Raw genomic sequence first — 19340 nt, 5'->3', positions numbered from 1 at the left:
CTACATTGAAGAGTCCCACCTTCCACAGGGGCGGAGTGGGACCAAGGGGGTTCCCGACCGTCCCACTCTCTGCTTCTCGCTTGGCCTCATGTTTCCGTCTCTGGCCTCTGCAATCTCGGTCCCCTGTCCCGTGTTCCTGTCGGGCACGGTGAGGATGTGACTGGCATGGACACCACAGGTGCCTTCCATTTAAGGAACAGCAGGTGCAGGCGCGATGCCCGTGAGCTCAGGCTTGCTTAGCAGGTCGTTGTCCTTGGTCACTGGCTATTCACCTTCCAGAACCCAAACAGGCACACTGGGCTCAGGTGGCATCCCTCTTTCTCTTGGCTGACAACGGTGGGTTCAAGCCTGAACGTGAGCTGGAATTCAGGAGCAGTTCCAACGTCAAGAGAGAGGAAGAGACATCCAAGAGCAGCAGCTCCTGTATTTGGGATTTCTCTCCGGACGGAACAGATGCCTACGGAAGCCACATCGCACGTGACGCGGGCTTCATGCTACTGCTCGTCCTCTTGCCACTGAAGACACACTGCGGAAGTTCTGGGGTCTGTGGACGTACGGAGAGCAGCCCCCCGTAATGACGTCCTCGTCCTGCCAGCTTACCCGGGCGGGCTCTGCACCCCGCTCTCTCCAGAGGAGCTGGGCGCTACCGAGTAATGCACTGGTTTGTTTTCTTTCAAACTGGGCACAGCGAATGGAGTGTGGTTGAGTCCTTCAGTGATGCCATCGCTGTGGCCTGGTGGGTGCACACGCCGCATGTTCACAAGCCTACAGGCCTCTGGCTCTCACCAGTGTCCTCCTGTGCCCGAGCTGGACCTCACCAACCAGACCGACCGCCAGCTGGTCACCAAAATCTCTTCCGCCTCAACGTGCCCTTCGTTACAAACTGCAGTTCAAGATCCCTTTAAAAAATTTTTTTCTGTTGCTTTTTATTAATTCCTGTTAGCAGTCCATTTATAACAACATGTTCAACACTCTGAGCGCCTCACACACTGCTGCTTCCCTATATTTATCTTTTCACAGCAGTATTTGTAAATGCCGAAAATTCCCTACCATACAAACTGGAAGGATACACAACACGGCCACAACTTTTTAGACAGCTGGGATTTTTTTTAAGCCGAAGAAACCTTTTTGTAAAGACTAAATCAGACCCCAGTTCAGAATCGGAACAACCAGCTAGTACGAATACAAACTTCACAATCCGAGGCCGTGACAACCTGCGGTTACCTTCCTGAGCCAGCAGGCACCTACACACACTAATCAGTGTCTTTAAAATCCTTATTCAAAATGAAAGTGAACTAAATGATGCCAACAGCTAACCCTCATCTGCCTGGGAGCCCACAGGCTCCTGCCTTAAAGCCAGCTACAAGACTCAGGGCCCAGTGCTTTGATTTGCTCAATAAATTCTTCCTCAACAGCCATCCCCCGTGTGTGTCACAGTCAAGAAGAGGTTCCTGGCCTCACGGAATTTCGTTTCCTAGCTAATGCAGAGAAATTACAGGCCATAACAACGGGGGTTTTCATGCCGATGGGTAGGAGGGTGGCTAGCCCGCCTCGCCTCCCTTCCCCCTCCAGCCCTTCCAGGCCATCCACAATCCCGAGCTGAGAAACCACTTATGCCAACCTGCCATGGGGTAACACACACGAACGGGAGGGAGAACAGCGTCTCAGGCCCTACTACACTGTAACATGCGTCTCTCAACCTGAGTCTGTTTGATGCCTTGGAGGCCCCCCACTGTGTCAAGCTGTCCCTTAATATGTGGACTGCCACCGAGGGCGGGCACGGCTGCTCCAAAAACAAAAGCACATTCAGACACGTACCTCTGATGACCCAAGTAGATGATATCCAAACACCATTTCTTTTTAAACAAAACTCATTATTATGAACAATTATTTGTAAGAGCCAATAATCATATTTTGGAAACAATTCTTAATCAAACATTTACTGTGTTTATTTGTAAATCAATAAATAACATACAAAACCTAAAATTCAGAAAATCAAGACATCAGCATAGGCACTGGAATGAGACCGTTTGCAGACTTGAATGTTTTGTAAATAGCATAATCACTGCATAATATACCCTGAATATACAACGTTTATCATCTCATTTTTACTATCAACTCTCCTCGGGAAGATTCTTAGTTTTAGTTGATTATAAAGCCCAAATTAATGAAGCTTTATTGCACTTCTGAGGCCCAGTCTCTGGCTAAGGCTCTAATCTGCGTGGCTGTGCTTCCTACTTTCACATGCATATGTGGGTAAGCCACATGTATGTGTGGTTTTGTTTCCAAGTTTCATACAATGCACTGTTAGTAAGTGGCACACAGATTCGCAGTGTAAAATTATATTCCTCAGTTCTATTCTGAATTTACAGCCCAGTTGGTTTTATTGTCTTTACCTGAGTACATACAATTGTCATACATGGGAGAAAACAACTAGGACCTGAAGTGGTTATTTTCAATGCTTTGCTTAGATTCCGATTTAAATATAAATCGAGATGTGAATATATGCGGTTTGAGAGATATTTTAGAATTCTATTCTGACCCCATCTTTCTGGAAAGAGTATGATGTATCATTTCTGGACAATTTAGCAGGAAGTGATGACATTCCCAGGTAGTTTAAAAACAATCCTTCTGTTTACTGAATTTCTGGATTAGTCTGAATTCACCAATTTCTAAAACTGGCCTTAAGCAAAGGTCTGAATCCTAGGTAACCACTTGGGGTCATGCAACCCAGCTCAAAAAGGCACTTCAAAATGTCTCAGGATGGTTTTTCAATTTAGGGAAAACAACAGATTGCACGAAATCCTGAAATTAGGTGTGGAAAAGTGCCTGGTGTACAGGTTAGACTCCCTAAAACAATTCTACATTGTCCTAGGGGGCCTTAAAAAAGTTTTGTCTTCTGGGTAAATGATGGCTTTCTCAAAAGACATATTAACACCTATCTCTTAGTAGACCAAAGGGGCAGAAAATGAGAAGTGCCTTTTTACTTATATAGCACCAAATACAACTACCAATTTCTTTTTTAATCTGGAAAGAGTATTTTAAGAGGCTCTGAAAGAGCAGAGAAACTAAGGACTAGAAGTAAACCTTCTAGTATCTAAAGTATCTAAAATTTAAATATTTTCATATTAAAATATTCCATATTTTAAATCAGATACTTCTCTAAAATGTGGAATAAAGTGGAAATCATTTAAAATACAAGAAGATGGCACACCTGGGTGGCCCAGTCGGTTAAGCATCGGCCATCTGCCTTCAGCTCAGGTCATGATCCCAGGGTCCTGGGACCAAGTCCCCAGTCGGGCTCCCTGGGCAGTAGGGTGTCTGCTTCTCCCTCTGCCTGCCACTCCCCGTGCTTGTGCATGCACTCGCTCACAAATAAATAAGTAAAATGTTAAAAAATATATATATATATATCTAATAAAATACAAGAAGTAGGGGTAAAGGATGAGCTATATATCCATTTTAATTTCAACCCAATTTAACTACACTAAAACTCAACTATAAAACACACACATAAGTGATATTTTTCTAAAAGGAAGTAAATAGGGGCGCCTGGGTGGCTCAGTGGTTAAGCCGCTGCCTTCGGCTCAGGTCATGATCTCGGGGTCCTGGGATCGAGTCCCGCATCGGGCTCTCTGCTCAGCAGGGAGCCTGCTTCCCTCTCTCTCTCTCTGCCTGCCTCTCCATCTACTTGTGATTTCTCTCTGTCAAATAAATAAATAAAATCTTTAAAAAAAAAATAAAAGGAAGTAAATATTTAGTATTCCCCCTCTCAAAGTAGGTAAACTACACTACAGAGAAGAAATCTACATGTACCGAGATATTTTCTCACCTTGATACATGTAAAAAAATGTTCATGTTGTGTAAATATCTAGTTAGAAATCTAGGCTTCAAGTTTTATAGACAAGTCCACTAGGGGAAATAAGTCAGCACAATCATTTCAACTGGTTTTCTACATAATGGATGGGAGTTATTCCTTTTTGCTTCTCTGCACACATAAAGCATGCCACGGGATGTCCTGCTTTGCCACGAACGATGCAACTGTTTTAGGTTCACCTCGGCCGATCACACATGGTTCGGTGACACTGAGAAGAAAACCACAGGGGCGCCCGGTGGCTCAGTCGGTTCACGTCCGACTCTTGATTCTGGCTGGGGTCACGGATCTTGGGGCCATGAGATCAAGCCTGTGTCAGGCTCCACAGTCAGTGGAGTCTGCCTGAGATTCTTCTTCTTTCCCTCTGTCCCTCCCTCCAAAAAAAAGAAAAAAAAAAAAGGAAAAAAGGAAAAAACTAAATTCCACCATTTTTTGGACTTTTTTGTTTTGTGCTTTTTTTTGTTTTGACTTCTTCTTGGCTGCTATAAATGACGCTATTAGAAGTGTATGGCTGAGAACAGTCCTCGCTCTCTTGGTAAGATTAGGCGGCTTGTGTGATTTCATCACCATTTTCCTCAGCACAGGATTCTCTGGAATCATTCACTGTAGGTGTTTGTTTGTGTGGGTTTTTGTTGTTGTTGTTTTACAATCAGGGGCATCAAAGCTTTCTTCTTCTCGTGGTGAGTTTTCTAGTTTGGCTTTTGTAGGCGTTTTCTCTTCATCCTTCCTTGACCTTCAAGAAGCTCATTCTCAAGAAGGGCCCAACGTCTGTTGCGACGAGGTGGAAGGGGGTGGCGGTGGTCTCCCTGCATGAGGCTGAGCTCTGACAGTCGGCCAAGGAAATTTCAGGATCTTCTTCACATGGATCTGTCTCTCTCTTCCCTGCCTGATGCTCTTCCTCGGTACTCATCGTCATCTCCCTCGGAATTCTCACCCATCTTCCTTAAGGCTGCAATCTTCTGAATGAAGGTCAACTTCAAACGTCAACTTCAATTTCAAACGAAATTGACCTGAAACTGAATCCTGATCCAGCTGATCCCCTCAGCACTCACACCAGCATCCAGACCCAGGTCTGCCGGAGTCCCGGCTCGGTCACTGCTGCTGCTTCTTTCACAAGGTACTTCCCGTCTTACGCACAGAGCAGGGCTTTTGCCAAAGGAAGGTGAAACACTATCAGTTACCAGGTAGCTCATCTGAATGTCCTTCTGCCTCCCCGCTCTTCTTAGGGGAAAGCTTCTCTTCCTGCAGCTCCTGTCGGGGTCCTTGATCACTCCCACCGTCCAGGTGACACCCCTTTCCCCTCACAGATGTGCTGAACCGGACGGTCCATGCTGACTGACCACTGCCAGGTTTCTGCAGAGCCCTGAATCTCCTTTCCGGTGCTCCCCGCAGAGCGGCCTGGCACTCCAAACGAGTCCCCTGCGAGCTCACTGGGACCACACACAAGCCGCTGTTGCTTCTCCTCACGTAACCTGTGCGGTCAGACTGGAGGAGAGGAAACCTAACTTCTGTCCCGGGGGGCACACATCTCTGGTGCGGGGCTTAGCCCTGGATCTCTGGATGCCCGAGGGGCCCTTGCTCATAGTCTTAAGTGTCATCGTGTGCACGGACAGACCCGAATCACTCGAAAAGCAATGGCTTTGGTCTCCCCAGGCTCTAAGATGCTTACGGGGCTGGCAGCAGACACAGCCCTGTTGGTCCCACACGCCTGCCTGGCTTGGGGTCGCACAGCGCTCTCCGTTGGTGACCATGGCTATCGGGCTCTGCTCGCTGGTGGCTAACAGAGGCTCCTCACCGAATGGGGCTTTTTCTGCATCCCCAGCATGGGGAGCGGACTGGGGGCGGGGCCCCTCAACTGGGAGGGGCCCAGTTCCCTCCACTGGGCATGTGGAAACGTGACAGCCTGGAGGTGCCGACCATTCCATTTGCAGGGCCCGGGCCACGGGGATGGGACGCTAGAACCGCCAGGTCTGGAGGGGGCTCCCGGCAGCGAGAGCGGCAGGACCGCAGTCTCAGGGCTCAGGGCTGCCCCTCGGGCTCTCGTTCTCCCTCCATTTCCCTCCAACTGCACAGGCCACAGAAGGAGCCTAGCTGGCCGAGGGGAGCCTGATGCGTGTCCCCTGTTGCCCTCAAGATCCACTTCAGTAATGAATACAGATACATCAAAAGGGCCACATCCCAGGGTGAAAGCCAAAACGTTTCTTCTGGCACCAGGTTTCCTGCCTATCCCATACATCGCTACGGTAGTGGCTGGCTCAGTGGTTCGGAACACACAGAAACCAGGAATGGTTCTAGGTTCATGAGTGGCCGGATCTTAGGAATCATTTAAGTGAGATGGTGCTATAATGGCTATTTTGTGATCGTTTCCCAAGGTAGGGTTCCAAAATTCCCTTTGTCCATATTAGAATCATAAAGTCACCTTCTCTGCATGGAGGACTTTCATCACGCTGGGACCCTTGATCTAGTCACTAATGGGAAATGGCATCTTACAAGCTGTGCCCTCTGAGCAAACGTCTGGCTTTGTCAACTGCACCAGCGGGATCCAGTGCGGCTCGGCTACCGGCACAATCAAGACCAATACGATGCGAGAAATCCTGTCACCCTAATCGCTGGCAGTGACAGCCACTTCCAGGGCCGGGCAACTTCCACACAGGAACGGCTGGGGTCAAGACCGAGGGCAAGAGCGGGTCCCTCGGATGTGGCTGCCGAGCAGGGGGTCCGGATTGTCTGACAAGGATCAGACACCACAGCCGTACTGCGTTCAGCGAGGACGGCGATCTTACAGCTCTTGACGCGAAAGCTCGTTTCTGATCTAGATTCTTTGATAAAGTCAGTCCTGCCCTACAGTGAGTTTGCTGAACTCTGGAGCATGCTGGGCTCTCTGGGAAGCAGACTCTGAAGTTTCAAGTGTCTGACTCGGGATTAGCCTTGGGATCAAAAGCTGGGGGAGGGAGAGAAGGAAACAGGACTGTGCGTGCAGATGAAGGAGTTTCTGCTGCGAGGGGGGCCTGTCCACGGTCTGCACTGGAGCCAGAACGCCCCCTCCTCTCTCAGGTCTGCATGTGGGCCGGCTCTGGAGACAGGATTTGCCGTAGCCCACGTGATCCTCCAAGAGGCTAAGAACTGAAGGTTCCTTGCCAACAAGGCCCGGTCCAGCGCGTAGTCCTTCGCTGCAGGAGAAGCGAGGTGGCACATCTCAGAACCACGACAGCTGTTTTCTGGACCTTTCAAGTTTGAGTCTTTTTGTTTGTGTGTTCCTCCTTTACCTGCCCAGGTATTGTGTCATCAGGATGCAACAAGAAATGAAAAGATGGAGTCTTAAGCGCTTTGGGGCCATATTACCTTGGAAGAATATATTATAAGCTTCTGATTTCCTTCTGCCCAAAAATGCAAACACACAAAAAACTCTGCCTACAATTCTAAGGGACCCACATACCCTCATAACTGTCATGGACCTCAGGTTAAGAAGGCCTAGTAATCTGGCAAGGACTATTTAATGGACCAGTGAAAAGCTTAGTAAGGGAGAAAGGAAAATCAATTAAGGGTAGTTTCCTCCCTTGCTATTTCGTAGGTATCTGTTCTGTTGGGTTTTCTAAAATCCCCTCCAGGATTATCACTGACCTACACAATAGACATTTCACAAACAAGACGATGACACCTGATAAGCCATACAGAAGCCTTTAAACTTTTGACGTGAGACCACAGAGCAGGGATCTCTCAATTCTGCCATCCGCAGGGCGCAAGCAGATGAAGGTCTGGAATGGGTTCTGGTGTCCCCGGGGTGGGGGCACTGGCCAGAACCAGAGGCTCGGTGAGGTCCTACCCCTGAATCTCGAGCTCCCTTTCGTCCATGCTGTTCTAAGTGTTCCTCAGCAAGCAAAACCGGAGACGGCCCAGGTCTCCAGAAGCTCCCCCACCCTGTCCCCGCGTCCCTTCTTGCTTTAAGAGGCATGGAAGTAACAGCTAGATATTTAGCCACTTCAGAGCCTCATTCAAAAGGGCTCTTAGGAAGCAAGTGTTCCCAAGAAGCTGGGCTCAGAGAATGACGCGCAGGACACCACTGCAATCAAATGCGCGCCCCGCCGCGGCTCTGCCTCTGTACCAGGCCTTGGCTCCCAGCCCTTATAGGGGTATGAGGCCGCAGCTAAATTATCCCAGAGACCAGTGGCCAACTTACTTTTCCTTTTATTCAAGTAAATTCTACCGCCAACAAGGGGCTTGAACCCACAACCCCAAAATCAAGAGTCACATGCTCTACTGACTGAGCCAGTCAGGCGCCCTTGAACTTACTTTTTTTTCTTTTAAAGCATTATTTATTTGAGAGAGGCGGGGAGCGAGCAGGGGGCGGGGCAGAGGGAGAGAGAGAATCTGAAGCCGACTCCCCCTGAGCACAGAGCCTGACTAGGGGCTCGATCCTGCAACCTGCGACCTGTGACCCGAGCTGAAATCAGGAGCCGAACGCTCAACTGACTGAGCCCCCCGGATGCCCCTGAACTTCCTTTTTCCTCTAGCAATGACTTTGCTGTGTTATATCCTCCCATGCTTTCTGCAACCCAGCTGATAGGGTTCAGCAAGGCAAACTGGAAACACTTGCAACATGGGGATAAGAGTGGGGCGGATTTCAAGCGATGCAGGAGGATGTCTTCCTTCCCGGGTCACCTCTGATGGTAGCCGGCTGTACTACACATTAGAATAGAAACACACACTCTCTCTAGACCAGTGGTTCTCAACCAGGGATGGTTTTGCTCCCCAGGGGACAACCGGCAATGTCTGGAGTCCTTTTTGGTTGTCATCAGCTGGGTGGGGGGCGGGGGCGGTGCTACCGGCGTGCCCGGGGCAGAGGCCAGAGGCTCCGCAGAACATCGAGGAGACACAGCACGGCCCTCGCACCAAGAATCATCTGGCCTAAAATGTCAAGGCCGAGAATGCTGCTCTAGCTGGTGTGAGGGCTATTTCCAGTTTGGTTCATTTCTGCGGTTCTGCCTCCCAGGTGCAGTGCTCGTGGTCCCGGGAGCTCACTGCCCGTTCCAGCTGTGTGGGAGCACTGGGAGTCTGGGTGGGGTGGGGAGCGGAGGGGGTGGAGGTGTTGTGGGGAGGCACCCTGGGGTGGCGGCGAGGGCTGGAGCTGGAGTCACAGCAGCAGGGAACGAAGGCTGGGAGGAGAGGGGCTCACAGGCCACCTCTGACACTCCCTGAGGCCCTCCTTAAAGTGAGCTCCCCCGAGAAGAAGGAACACAACACGAACATTCCACACTAGGGAGACGTTCGCGTACGTTATGCTGCACTGGAATTTCCGTCAGTAGATCACACCATGTCAAACAAACGACTATGAATTCAGTCTAGCAACGCGATCAAGAGAGAAAACAGGGGTGAGTCGGGAAAGCAGACACAGAATCACAGGTACCCAGAGAACGACTGAATACGAGAGGGGAAGAGGCAGTGGCAGAGACGGCTGCGTAAGGTCAAGGGTCAACCTTTTTTTTAAGATTTCCTTGAACAGTTGTTTTAATATTCAAAAATTTTATAGATCTTCAAAACACAGCTGAGGACCAAAAGTCAAAATGCCTTCTTCTGCAAAGAGTTTTCTTTGGCAAACTTAGGAAGGCTGCAGGAAGGCAGACCCTTAGGGCATGGGCATGTGGCTCAGGACTTCTTAACGATTAACCTTTGGACTAACGGGCCACAGGTATATAAATGATTACCGGTATGTACACACCACACCCTGCTGTTCTTTAATTCAGGGTGAGGAAACTAACTTTGGCTTTTAGTTCTTTTCAACACATTTACTTGCACTGAAGTTGTTCTTCTAGGACATTAAAAAGTGTGAAAAGGGAAGATGGCCAGACCAGGCGACTTTGGGGACTCCAAACCAGAAACTACTCACCAAAGTGAATTCTAAGATAAATGCTACCTCTTCATCCGGAACTAAACGGCAAGCTTGGGAAGGAAGATTTGCCAAATATGAAAATGACAGAGGAGTGAAAGTAAAGAACTCACCGGGAATTATTATGATGAATATTACACGCCCGGGCCATTAGCACCACGATAATTGGTCGAAAGGCTTTTCCTTTTCCATCAAAGTAGTATTCAGACATTTCCTTAAGTTCTGTTGTAGATATGAGTAGTTCCTGAAATCAAGTTTGTGTGTCAACATGGCATCATGATAGCAAAAAAGGCAACAGGATTTCTTCTACAAAATTGATTTGATCTCAGCGTGCTCACTTGTACTCAGCACACTCATTTCACTCGAGAAATTCAACACTCGTTGGAAAAGGTTCCAACATTTAAGGCCATAAACCTGGCCTGGCTGCCCTACAGCCGGGCCGCAGGCGATGCCTGGCCTGCCCGAGTGCCCAAAGGCCTAGGGCGACTCCAAAGACTCCGACAGACTCCAGGGAGGAACAGGAAAGCACTAGGTGGCCCAGGGACAAAAAAGGAACAGGGGCTGGTAGTCGCTTGGAAGACGGAGGAGAGAGACAAAGATGAGGAGCGTGGGAGCCAAAGAGGCGGCAGTTAAGGGTGTGACTGGGGGATGGAGGCAAAGCTGTGTATCGGGGACAGGAAGAAAAGATGGCCCCAGCCGGATGTGTCCAAAGTTCACAGAGGAAGTTGAAGAGAGTTTGCCGATTGTCAGGAAGTTAGAACTGAATTGTGAAGAAACATTTTTTAAAAAAATAAATGTTCTGAGTGGTAACTTGAGCAGTGGCATAATTAAATTAAATGCAATACATTTTTTTTAAAGACACAGTATTTATTGATACCAGACAGACAGAATGAGAAAGAGCACAAGCAGAGAGAGAGAGAGAGAGAGAGAAGCAGGCTTTCTGATGAGCAAGGAGCCTGATGTGGGGTTCGATCCCAGGATCCTGGGATCACAACCTAAGCTAATGGCAGACACTTAACTGACTGAGCCACCTAGGCGCCCCTAAATGCAGTAAATTAAAATAAGTGCAGTAAAGGTTCGGAGAGGGGAGAAAGGAGTGTGGGCTAGAAAACCAAATATTTAAAGGAGGATAGAAGCTTTGACATAGAACTAAGTAAGTAGACTTTGATTCACGAAGGGGAAGGTGACCTTCTAAGTGATGGACGTGTTTGCTGTATGTGCCTCTCAAGGACCTGCTAGAATGAATCATAGCTCAATTCCCCGCAGCAACGGGAGCTAAGAAGAGCCCCAGAGGACCCTCGGCCAGACTCAGGTGAACCTGGTGCAGCCGGGCCGGTCTTTAAGTCTCCAAAATACCGACTTCAGTGCCGAGCATGGTAGTAAGTGCAGAGGTTACAAAGAAAAATAAGAGAGTCCCTGCCTCCAAGGAGCTCCATCTGGCTGGGGAGAAGGAACACAGTAGGCACACTACACAGTGGGACAGGTGCCGGCCCTGCAGTGACTGTGTCTCCCCTCCGGGGGCACAAACGGGGCGCGGCTAGTACGGGAGAGGCAGGTGGGAGAAGGACTCTGGCGGGGTCAAAGAAAGGGGTGTGGACGGACATAAACTGGGGAACTGACAGCAAGAGACCGGCCAGGAGGATGTAGGAGAGGAACAATTCCAGGATCCCGCCCAGGTTCCTGGGTGGTGCCTTCAACAAGCAGGAAAAACTCGAAAAAGGATTAGGGGAGGAAACCAGTGTTTCAGGTATGTCACGGGGAGACAGTCATAGGCCCTCCACGGACTTGCCCTGACAGTTAGATGCAGAGTTTTAAGAGACACAATTCAATCTGGAACAGACGTATTATGTGGGGATCCTAAGTGTGGAAGTGGGTAAACTGAGGACACAGAGACAAGAGGAAACAGAAAGAACCCAAAGGAAGGGCAAAATCAAAGAGATTGGGGAGGGGACAGAAAGGAAACCAGGAAGCGGACTGAAGGATGGCCTAAGACTCAGGAGAACGAGAAAGGGGCAGAAGCCAAGGGAAGCGTTCCAGGCAGTGGGGGGCGGTCAACAGCGTCAAGGGAGATAAAACTGCAGGGTCTACGGGCTTTAGCAGAAAGAGCTCTGGAAGCTACAGGCTGGCAAAGGGAGTTTCAGGGGAGAGGCTGGGGAGGCAGGCAGGCGATGAGAGCGGAGGAAGCATGAGAAGGCAGAGAATACTGGAAGGGAAGGGGGCACGCGGGGTCAAGAGATGGTCCCTGGAAGGATGAACTCGAACAAAGGGGAGAAGTGACAACAGATGTGAGAGACACGGAGAGGGAGAGCCCGCAGGTGAAGGAGAGCAATCGGGCAACCGCGAGAGTCCTTCCTAAGGCAGCGAGGAGGCAAAGGGCACGGGACCGAGCTGGTGGTGAAGGGACTCCTGGAACGGAGGGAACAGCCGGGCGCAGGGGCGCAAGCCGCCTGGTAGACACAGCAGGTGCCCAGGGAGTGGCTCCTCGAGGCCTTGCCCGGGGTCACCCAGGCACAAAGTGGCGTTGCCAGGAGAGCAGGAGAGCGGAGTGCGGGTTTGGGGGGCAACGCGGACAACCTTGAGAGGGGAAGGAAGCTGATGAGGGACAACTGAACACGTCTGGGCAGCAGTGGAGAAGCCACCAAAAGTTTGGGGGGAAAATGCGGTTAACGGAGAAAGCCCAATTTGGGGCAGCCTGGAACGGACCTTCAGCGCCTCACCACGCCCGGACAGGGGAAGGGACGGGAGAGGCTAAGCAGGGCTGCGGGTCTATTTTCTCAGTTCCCCGCCTCTGCAGTAACCTCGGTGTGGGTGGTGAAGCGCCCTGCGCCCTCCACACCCCTCCGACCCCCCGGCTGCTCAGTAACATGGGACCCTGCACGCCCGTGAACCAAGTCCGCGACGGCGCTGCACCGGTCTGAACGCCTGCCTCGTCTGTTCCCGTCTCAGAAACCAGCACGACTTCGAGCACAGTCAAACGGCGCGGGCTTACCTTCCTAATGTCCTCGTACAGGCCGTTCAAGTCTCTCCAGCCGAGTTTGAAGGGGTCGCTGTACTGCTCCCCACTCTGCGTTCTGCTATGACAGCGCGAGGCGGACGTCGAGTGATGGAACCTGGGTCAAACCCAAACGCACGCCACCTCAGGTGAGTTTTATTAAGGGAGATAATGTCGTTTCAAGTGAGAATTATATACACATGTACTTGCTGGAAATTGAGCACGAATCCAAAATGGGCATTATGATTTAGAAAAAAACACAGGGAATTCTCTTCTTGCTCAACAACACAGGAATAGTTTATTTTTATACTCAGGACACCTTGAGAACCTACAAAATCAAAGACGAATCTGGCTTACTGTGTTCTGGGTTTAAATTTTATTCCATTTCCATTTTTTTTTTTTTTAAAGATTTTATTTATTTATTTATTTGACAGAGAGAAATCACAAGTAGATGGAGAGGCAGGCAGAGAGAGAGAGAGAGAGAGAGAGAGAGAGAAGCAGGCTCCCTGCTGAGCCGAGAGCCCGCTGCGGGACTCGATCCCAGGACCCTGAGATCATGACCTGAGCTGAAGGCAGCGGCTTAACCCACTGAGCCACCCAGGCGCCCCCCATTTCCATTTTTTGAAAAGGCAGAGGGCACACAGAGCAGACACTGTGTCACTTAGTTAACCTAAATACTCAATTTGCTGGACTAGCCCACCACGATTCAGAACAGAAATTTACTGGCAATATAGCTAATAATTTTAGCAGTTGTAACACAGATCGTAAACGTACCGTGACATACTATACCTATTTGGAAAAGCAGATGTTAAACTCTTCACAAGATTAAAATAGTGCATCTGTAAAATAAAAGCATTAAGAAACTTGTAAGAATGTTCATGAATAATGTGTTTATAATGCCAGAAAAAATAAACACATTCATAATTCACAGAATTCATAATAAAATTATTTACTTATAACATGAACTCATAATAAATTCATAATAAATATAATCTTTATCTTTTTCATAATCTTTATCTTTTAGTTGTCCCTTTGTAGGTGGGTTGCAAACTCTAGAAAGGTAATAAAAAGTTTCCTTACTACAAAAGCAGTATTTGTCATTACAGAAAATATAAGGAAAAAAACACATCTGTCATCTTTTTCTCCAAAGCATTGTTTCCATATTCCTATCTAGCTTTTCAGACTTGAAAAGGTAGTTTTCAAACAATCTCCTTCTCCTTAAGGAAGACTGGTGAGAGAACATTAAAGCGATTTACATTCTTTTACATTCTTAAACCAGTTGGAAACAAAGAGTAATCCAGTTCCCCCAAACATCAGACCAGATGGTGAAAAGGAAGATTTCAATGAAGAATGAATTTACATTTATACATAAAACACAACCTATATATTTTTTTAAAGATTTTATTTATTTCTTTGGCAGAGACAGATCACAAGTAGGCAGAGAGGCAGGCAGAGAGACAGGAGGAAGCAGGCTCAATCCCAGGACCCTGAGATCATGACCTGAGCAGAGGCTTTAACCCACTGAGCCACCCAGGCGCCCCAACATGACCAATTTTAAGCTATTGTTCTCAAACAGACTTAGAAATGCTACTTTTTGATCAGTAACATTCAAAAGCAAGCTTAGCAGCCCGTTTTGAGAATATTCGAGATAAGAACAGAAGACTACTAAAAGATTCAGAGATGGTCGTGAAAAATATTAGTTCCAGTGATTACTCAGTGCTACTATGGGCCAGGAAATGGGACAGGCACTGCGGACCAAACACAGAGACCGACTGTCTTTTTATTTTTTATTTTTTTAAAGAATTTATTTATTTGAGAGAGAGAGCACAAGTAGGCAGAGAGGCAGGCAGCAGGAGGAGAAGCAGGCTCCCTACTGAGCAGGGAACCTGATGTGGGGCTTGATCTCAGGACCCTGGGATTATGACCTGAGCTGAAGCCAGACGCTTAACTATCCCAGCCACCCAGGTGCCCCCAGACTTCCAGTCTTAAAGAATGCAGGCACACAGTCCTTTCAAAAATTACTTATTTACTGGCTCAGTTAGTGAAACATGAGACTCTAGATCTTGGGGTCATGAGTTTGAGCCTGACCTTGGGAGTAGAGGGTACTTTAAAAAAATTTACTGATTTACTAAATTAATGTGGTAAGGGCTCTGTATCTGAAGAAAGTATTTTGACAAAAAAGGAAGAATTCAGCCCAAGAAAGAGAATACAAATCTGCTCTATTTGTAATCAAGTCTTACAATGTGCTTTTACACTATTTGACCCTCACAACTATTTGTCTTTATAAGCTGGGGAACTTGAAACTCAGAAAAGTCATGTCTGAAAAACTGATATACAGATATGTTGATATCTCAAAAGAAAAAAGCAAGGGGCGCCTGGGTGGCTCAGTCGGTAGAGCCTCGACTCTTGATTATGGCTCAGGTTGATGAGGGAACAGAAGGCAAGCTGAGGAGACAGCAGAAGCCAACATCCCACTAAACACCCCCCATGGGGTATATGTGCCATTCCTCAGGCGCTCCTGGCTGCCCCAAGGAAAAATATATGGTTAACTCGTAGAGATCACAAGCCAGCAAGACCTCAGTCGCCCTCAGTTTACAAATGTCCTAGTGATTTACAAGGAAGAGGCTTTCTTACCAATGGCCTAACTTCAAAGACCCGTAACTCCGTCCCTGAGGCCCTAACATCCTCCTCCCCTCCCTATAATTGAGGGAGGCTGAGGCACAGGGAAATGTAAATAAAGTTAAATTTCTTCTAAACCTAAAGCTCATTGATAGGGACTGTGTGACAGCTGGAGTGTGACATTCCTCCAGGAAGCTTCCATTACTGTTAATGCCTTATTAAAAGGAAAAACCTTAACTTGACAGTGGCAAGGCCTCAGGTATCCTGCAGGTCCTCTTGAGCATATGAAAGTTCTTTCAAACCCTCCCTTTCTCTTTACCTCCCCCAAACCCCCAAAGTATATAACCAGCCACTGTTCTCACCCCTAGAACAACAGCTCTTTCTGCCCAAGGGTCCATCCCTGTGCTTTAATAAACCACCATTTTGCACCCAAAGATGTCTCAAGAATTCCTTCTTGGTCCTCGGCTCTGGACTCCACCCCACCGAACCTCACCTATGTTCTAGAACTTCATCATATGGTGCCCGAAGGTGCGGCTTTGAGTCTTTTTACATCTGGAGTCTGAGCTTCCCTGCAAAATTGGAGAGTGTTTGCTTTCCTCTTCCTTTACTCTCATTTCAGGGGCCCTTCAAGAATTATGGTCTTAATGGAACACTTTCATGTCAGGTGCTAGGGCTGTAATCCTCTAGCCCGTGGTTGCTCTATGGGGAGGAGAAAGTCTGCCTCCTGGCTGGAAGTCAGTACCCTGGCCGGAATGGTAATAAGACCCAGAAGCTTGAGGCCCTCTCTCTGTTGCTGTTCCTATACAAACTTGTCTGTCCTGGCCATGGGACAGCCACCTAAGTCACCAGGGCAGCTGCCAATCTTAAGACTCCCCTGTGAGGTTTCCTCCTGACTGATCTAATGGGATCCCTCCACACCCTGGTCTAGCCACTTCCGGCCACAGGACCTCCACTGGGAGCCAGCGGAAACCAGTACCCGACTGAATTAAAACCCAAACAGGGACTTTACCTAGGGAAGTTGGCTGTCAGGACCACGTGTGTTGGAATGACACTTAGACCATGCTGGATTTCGATCTTTACTCTTTCTTGTCAGTGTCCTCTACTAATTACTTAAAGCTACAAAACTGGGTATTTTCCCCTTGTAAAACTTTTCTAGTTTTTTCCATGGGTTAAAAATGGCAGGGCAGTAACACAATGTCCAGAGTATAGGACGGCACAGTAACTTAGTCCCTTCACCAGGCATCCATCTGTAGCCTAGGATGAGACGGGAAGGGGAGGGATGCCGGCACCCCTCCAGGGCCTTTCACAACAGGAATGCCTTCACGGGAAGGCAGAATTGTGCAGAATTGTGCTCAATAGTGGTGTCTTGTTTGAGGGACGCCTCCGTTGCTTTTGACACACAGGAACCTCTGACATATTCTGCGTGAGACGCCAGCCAGGAGTCGGGGGGGGGGGGGGGATTTGGTAATGGACCTTCTTTACTTTTCTGGGAGCATGGCCTCAGAAGGCTTCTTCAGTTCCCAGGGACTCTACCTTGGGGTGCCTTTTAACCCACCGGAAGCAAACTGCATTGCAAAACTTAGGAAAGGACTGAGCTCCTGGAACACTGCATGGCCTCAGTGGGATCTATCAGTTAGATCTCCTCTGCAGGAAACAGGGCAAATGGACCTAGGGGACCTTCACTGCTCTACACCAAGACCCTGACCTAAGGACATCTTACAGAATGTATTTGCCTGAGTATGTCTGGCTAGTAAACCCCCTCTTGACATTTGGATGATAATTATCTAACTAAGCCTCCTCCTGGTAAACCCAGGCTGCTGGAGGATACACAGGCCATCCCTAGCAAAGGGGACTCTGACTTTATCTCTGTTCCTCCTAACAGATGTGGGGCTTCTCCCACACTCATTTCCCTGGTAAATGGCTGTGACCGGCAGCAACTGTGGTTGGTCTCCCTCGGGACGGGGACTTGAAGAAATATTCCCAAGCAGCTGCCAAAACTCCCTTTGTTTTGGGGAAACTCCCTGTCTTCTCTGGCCCGACACGGACTGCCTAAACACTGCCCCCCACCCCCGCCCCGACCGGTTGTTGGCGGGAAAACATGGCATCTGCTCCTCTACTGCAGCTGACGAACTCTACAACTGGGAACCCTTTCCCTGCCTTCTGGCAGCATTGGTCTCTTCTGTCTCCCCCTTCTGTTTCTGCACCACCTTGGGCGCCTCCTGCACCACGGCTCCTCCTCTCTTCGCAGTCAGGGAGCGAGAAGGGCACCCCCTGGACCTAACACCTCCCACTCCGGATCTCCCCAACTCAGGTGTCTCAGGTAAAAATGAAAAAGGGGGGGGGGCAGGTGGAACATGAAACAGTACTTGAACCAAGTTAAGTCTGTTGGTGTAATGAAGATAGACGTGTCTTTAAAGTTATCGCCACTAAAGGTGAAACTTAACTCTGTCGTGTTTAACTGAAGGTCAAATGACCTTGTGATATCTGTTGAAATTTGTTAGCAAAAAGATGACTAAACTGATGGTTGGTTGTCTGTCTCAAAGTTTTCATGGGTAATTGTTAAGATAGCTTTCAAAGTCTTTGGTAACCTGAAACTTTAAAGTTTTGCTTGGATGATAAATGGAATTACATTCATTGGGCATCTGGATCTTTCCCAAACAGGATAAAGTGCTAAATCATTAATGACTGGACTGGACATAGGTTTGTGCTTTGGACTGACTGCACAGAACTAAGGATGTTTAAATCTGTTGGTAAACATGCTTTGTGCTTTAACTGATTTGCAAATTTGTCATCTAAAAAATTCTGGTGAAACAGTTTGCAACAGTTTGGTTACGCCACTGTCTTCACTGGAGACTAAGGTTTCTTTTTTTTTTTTTAAAGATTTTATTTATTTATTTGAGAGAGAGAGACAGTGAGAGAGAGCATGAGCGAGGAGAAGGTCAGAGAGCGAAGCAGACTACCCATGGAGCTGGGAGCCTGATGTGGGACTCGATCCCGGGACTCCAGGATCACGCCCTGAGCCGAAGGCAGTCGTCCAACCAACTGAGCCACCCAGGCGTCCCCGAGACTAAGGTTTCTAAGAGTGCAGAATTCTGCTAACTGTAACTAAGACTGATGGAAAGAGTGGAAACAACTCTGTATGTGGAACAGCCGGAGATATGTAAGAAAGATATAAGGAATGGGAATGCATTTTTGTTAAAGGTAGAAGGTAATCCTGTCCTAAACGAGACTGGTTGTTTGGAGAAAAAATGGCTGGGGACAAAATCAGAATGCAAAGGAAAGTTGAAGAAGGCTTATGGAGGGAAAACTTGGGAACAGAATTTTAGGTTTGGTCAGGATGGACTAAGATCAAAATAAGCAGATTTTAAAGTACACTGGTATAAGATTGAAAGTCTGCCTTTTGTCCGTTCAAAAAGACAAAGTTTTCTTAAATTAACTGATCTGCTGTTAAGTAGAAAATATAAAGTTTTCTCTTGGCCTGTCCAAAAAAACCATTTTCTAGAATTTGCCTGTATCAGGTCTTTAACATCGCTATTCCTATTTAGGCATGTCCTTTAAAACTTTCTAAGGTTTTAACAAGTTTTCACAAGATTTAAATTTTATATGAAGTATCTTTGACTCAGTAACCCTTTTCGTTAGTATGCTAGGTCACTTAGGAAGTACTGCTAAACAAATGATAAACCTTGGGTTACATCTGGGTAAATGCTATAACTATTCTAGAGGTTCTATGCAATTCCTAAAGTTTTAATGCTTTAATAAGGTCATCACTAGATATTTTAATTATTGAAGTGTTACATGTCACAGATTTCTCACTGTAAACTTAAATATCATTAGCTCTTTAACCATGTCCATTCTGAGTTTTTGTCATTTATAATTGTTCCAATTCTCTTGTAAAATGAGTCTCATCTTCAAGGATATTCCTATAAAGGACTTTTAGGACAAATACAAGTATTCAATATACTGAAAATCCT

At 47.7% G+C, this 19340-nt stretch overlaps 1 protein-coding gene and 1 pseudogene across 3 annotated transcripts in view; both read right to left on the bottom strand.

Annotated features, from left to right (window-relative positions):
• The window catches only part of PDSS1 (decaprenyl diphosphate synthase subunit 1), a 54334-nt gene that overhangs the window by 24211 nt on the left and 10783 nt on the right, over positions 1 to 19340 (bottom strand). For 2 of the 3 annotated variants that reach the window (XM_044228170.1, XM_044228172.1), the window contains exons 2-4: positions 13525 to 13589; positions 12748 to 12868; positions 9872 to 10002 (exon numbers count right to left, since the gene is read on the bottom strand). In XM_044228170.1, the coding sequence (XP_044084105.1) occupies positions 9872 to 10002; positions 12748 to 12868; positions 13525 to 13589 (317 nt within the window). The remainder of the gene's footprint in view (positions 1 to 9871; positions 10003 to 12747; positions 12869 to 13524; positions 13590 to 19340) is intronic. The other variant, XM_044228171.1, reaches the window with a different exon arrangement.
• LOC122892286 lies at positions 4290 to 6110 on the bottom strand (annotated as a pseudogene).

This window comes from Neovison vison, chromosome 12 (genome assembly GCF_020171115.1).
Source record: "Neovison vison isolate M4711 chromosome 12, ASM_NN_V1, whole genome shotgun sequence".
In the NCBI taxonomy this organism is placed as follows: domain Eukaryota; kingdom Metazoa; phylum Chordata; class Mammalia; order Carnivora; family Mustelidae; genus Neogale; species Neogale vison.
The sequence above is the reverse complement of the archived record's forward strand: the minus strand, read 5'-3'. Positions and strand labels throughout refer to the sequence as shown.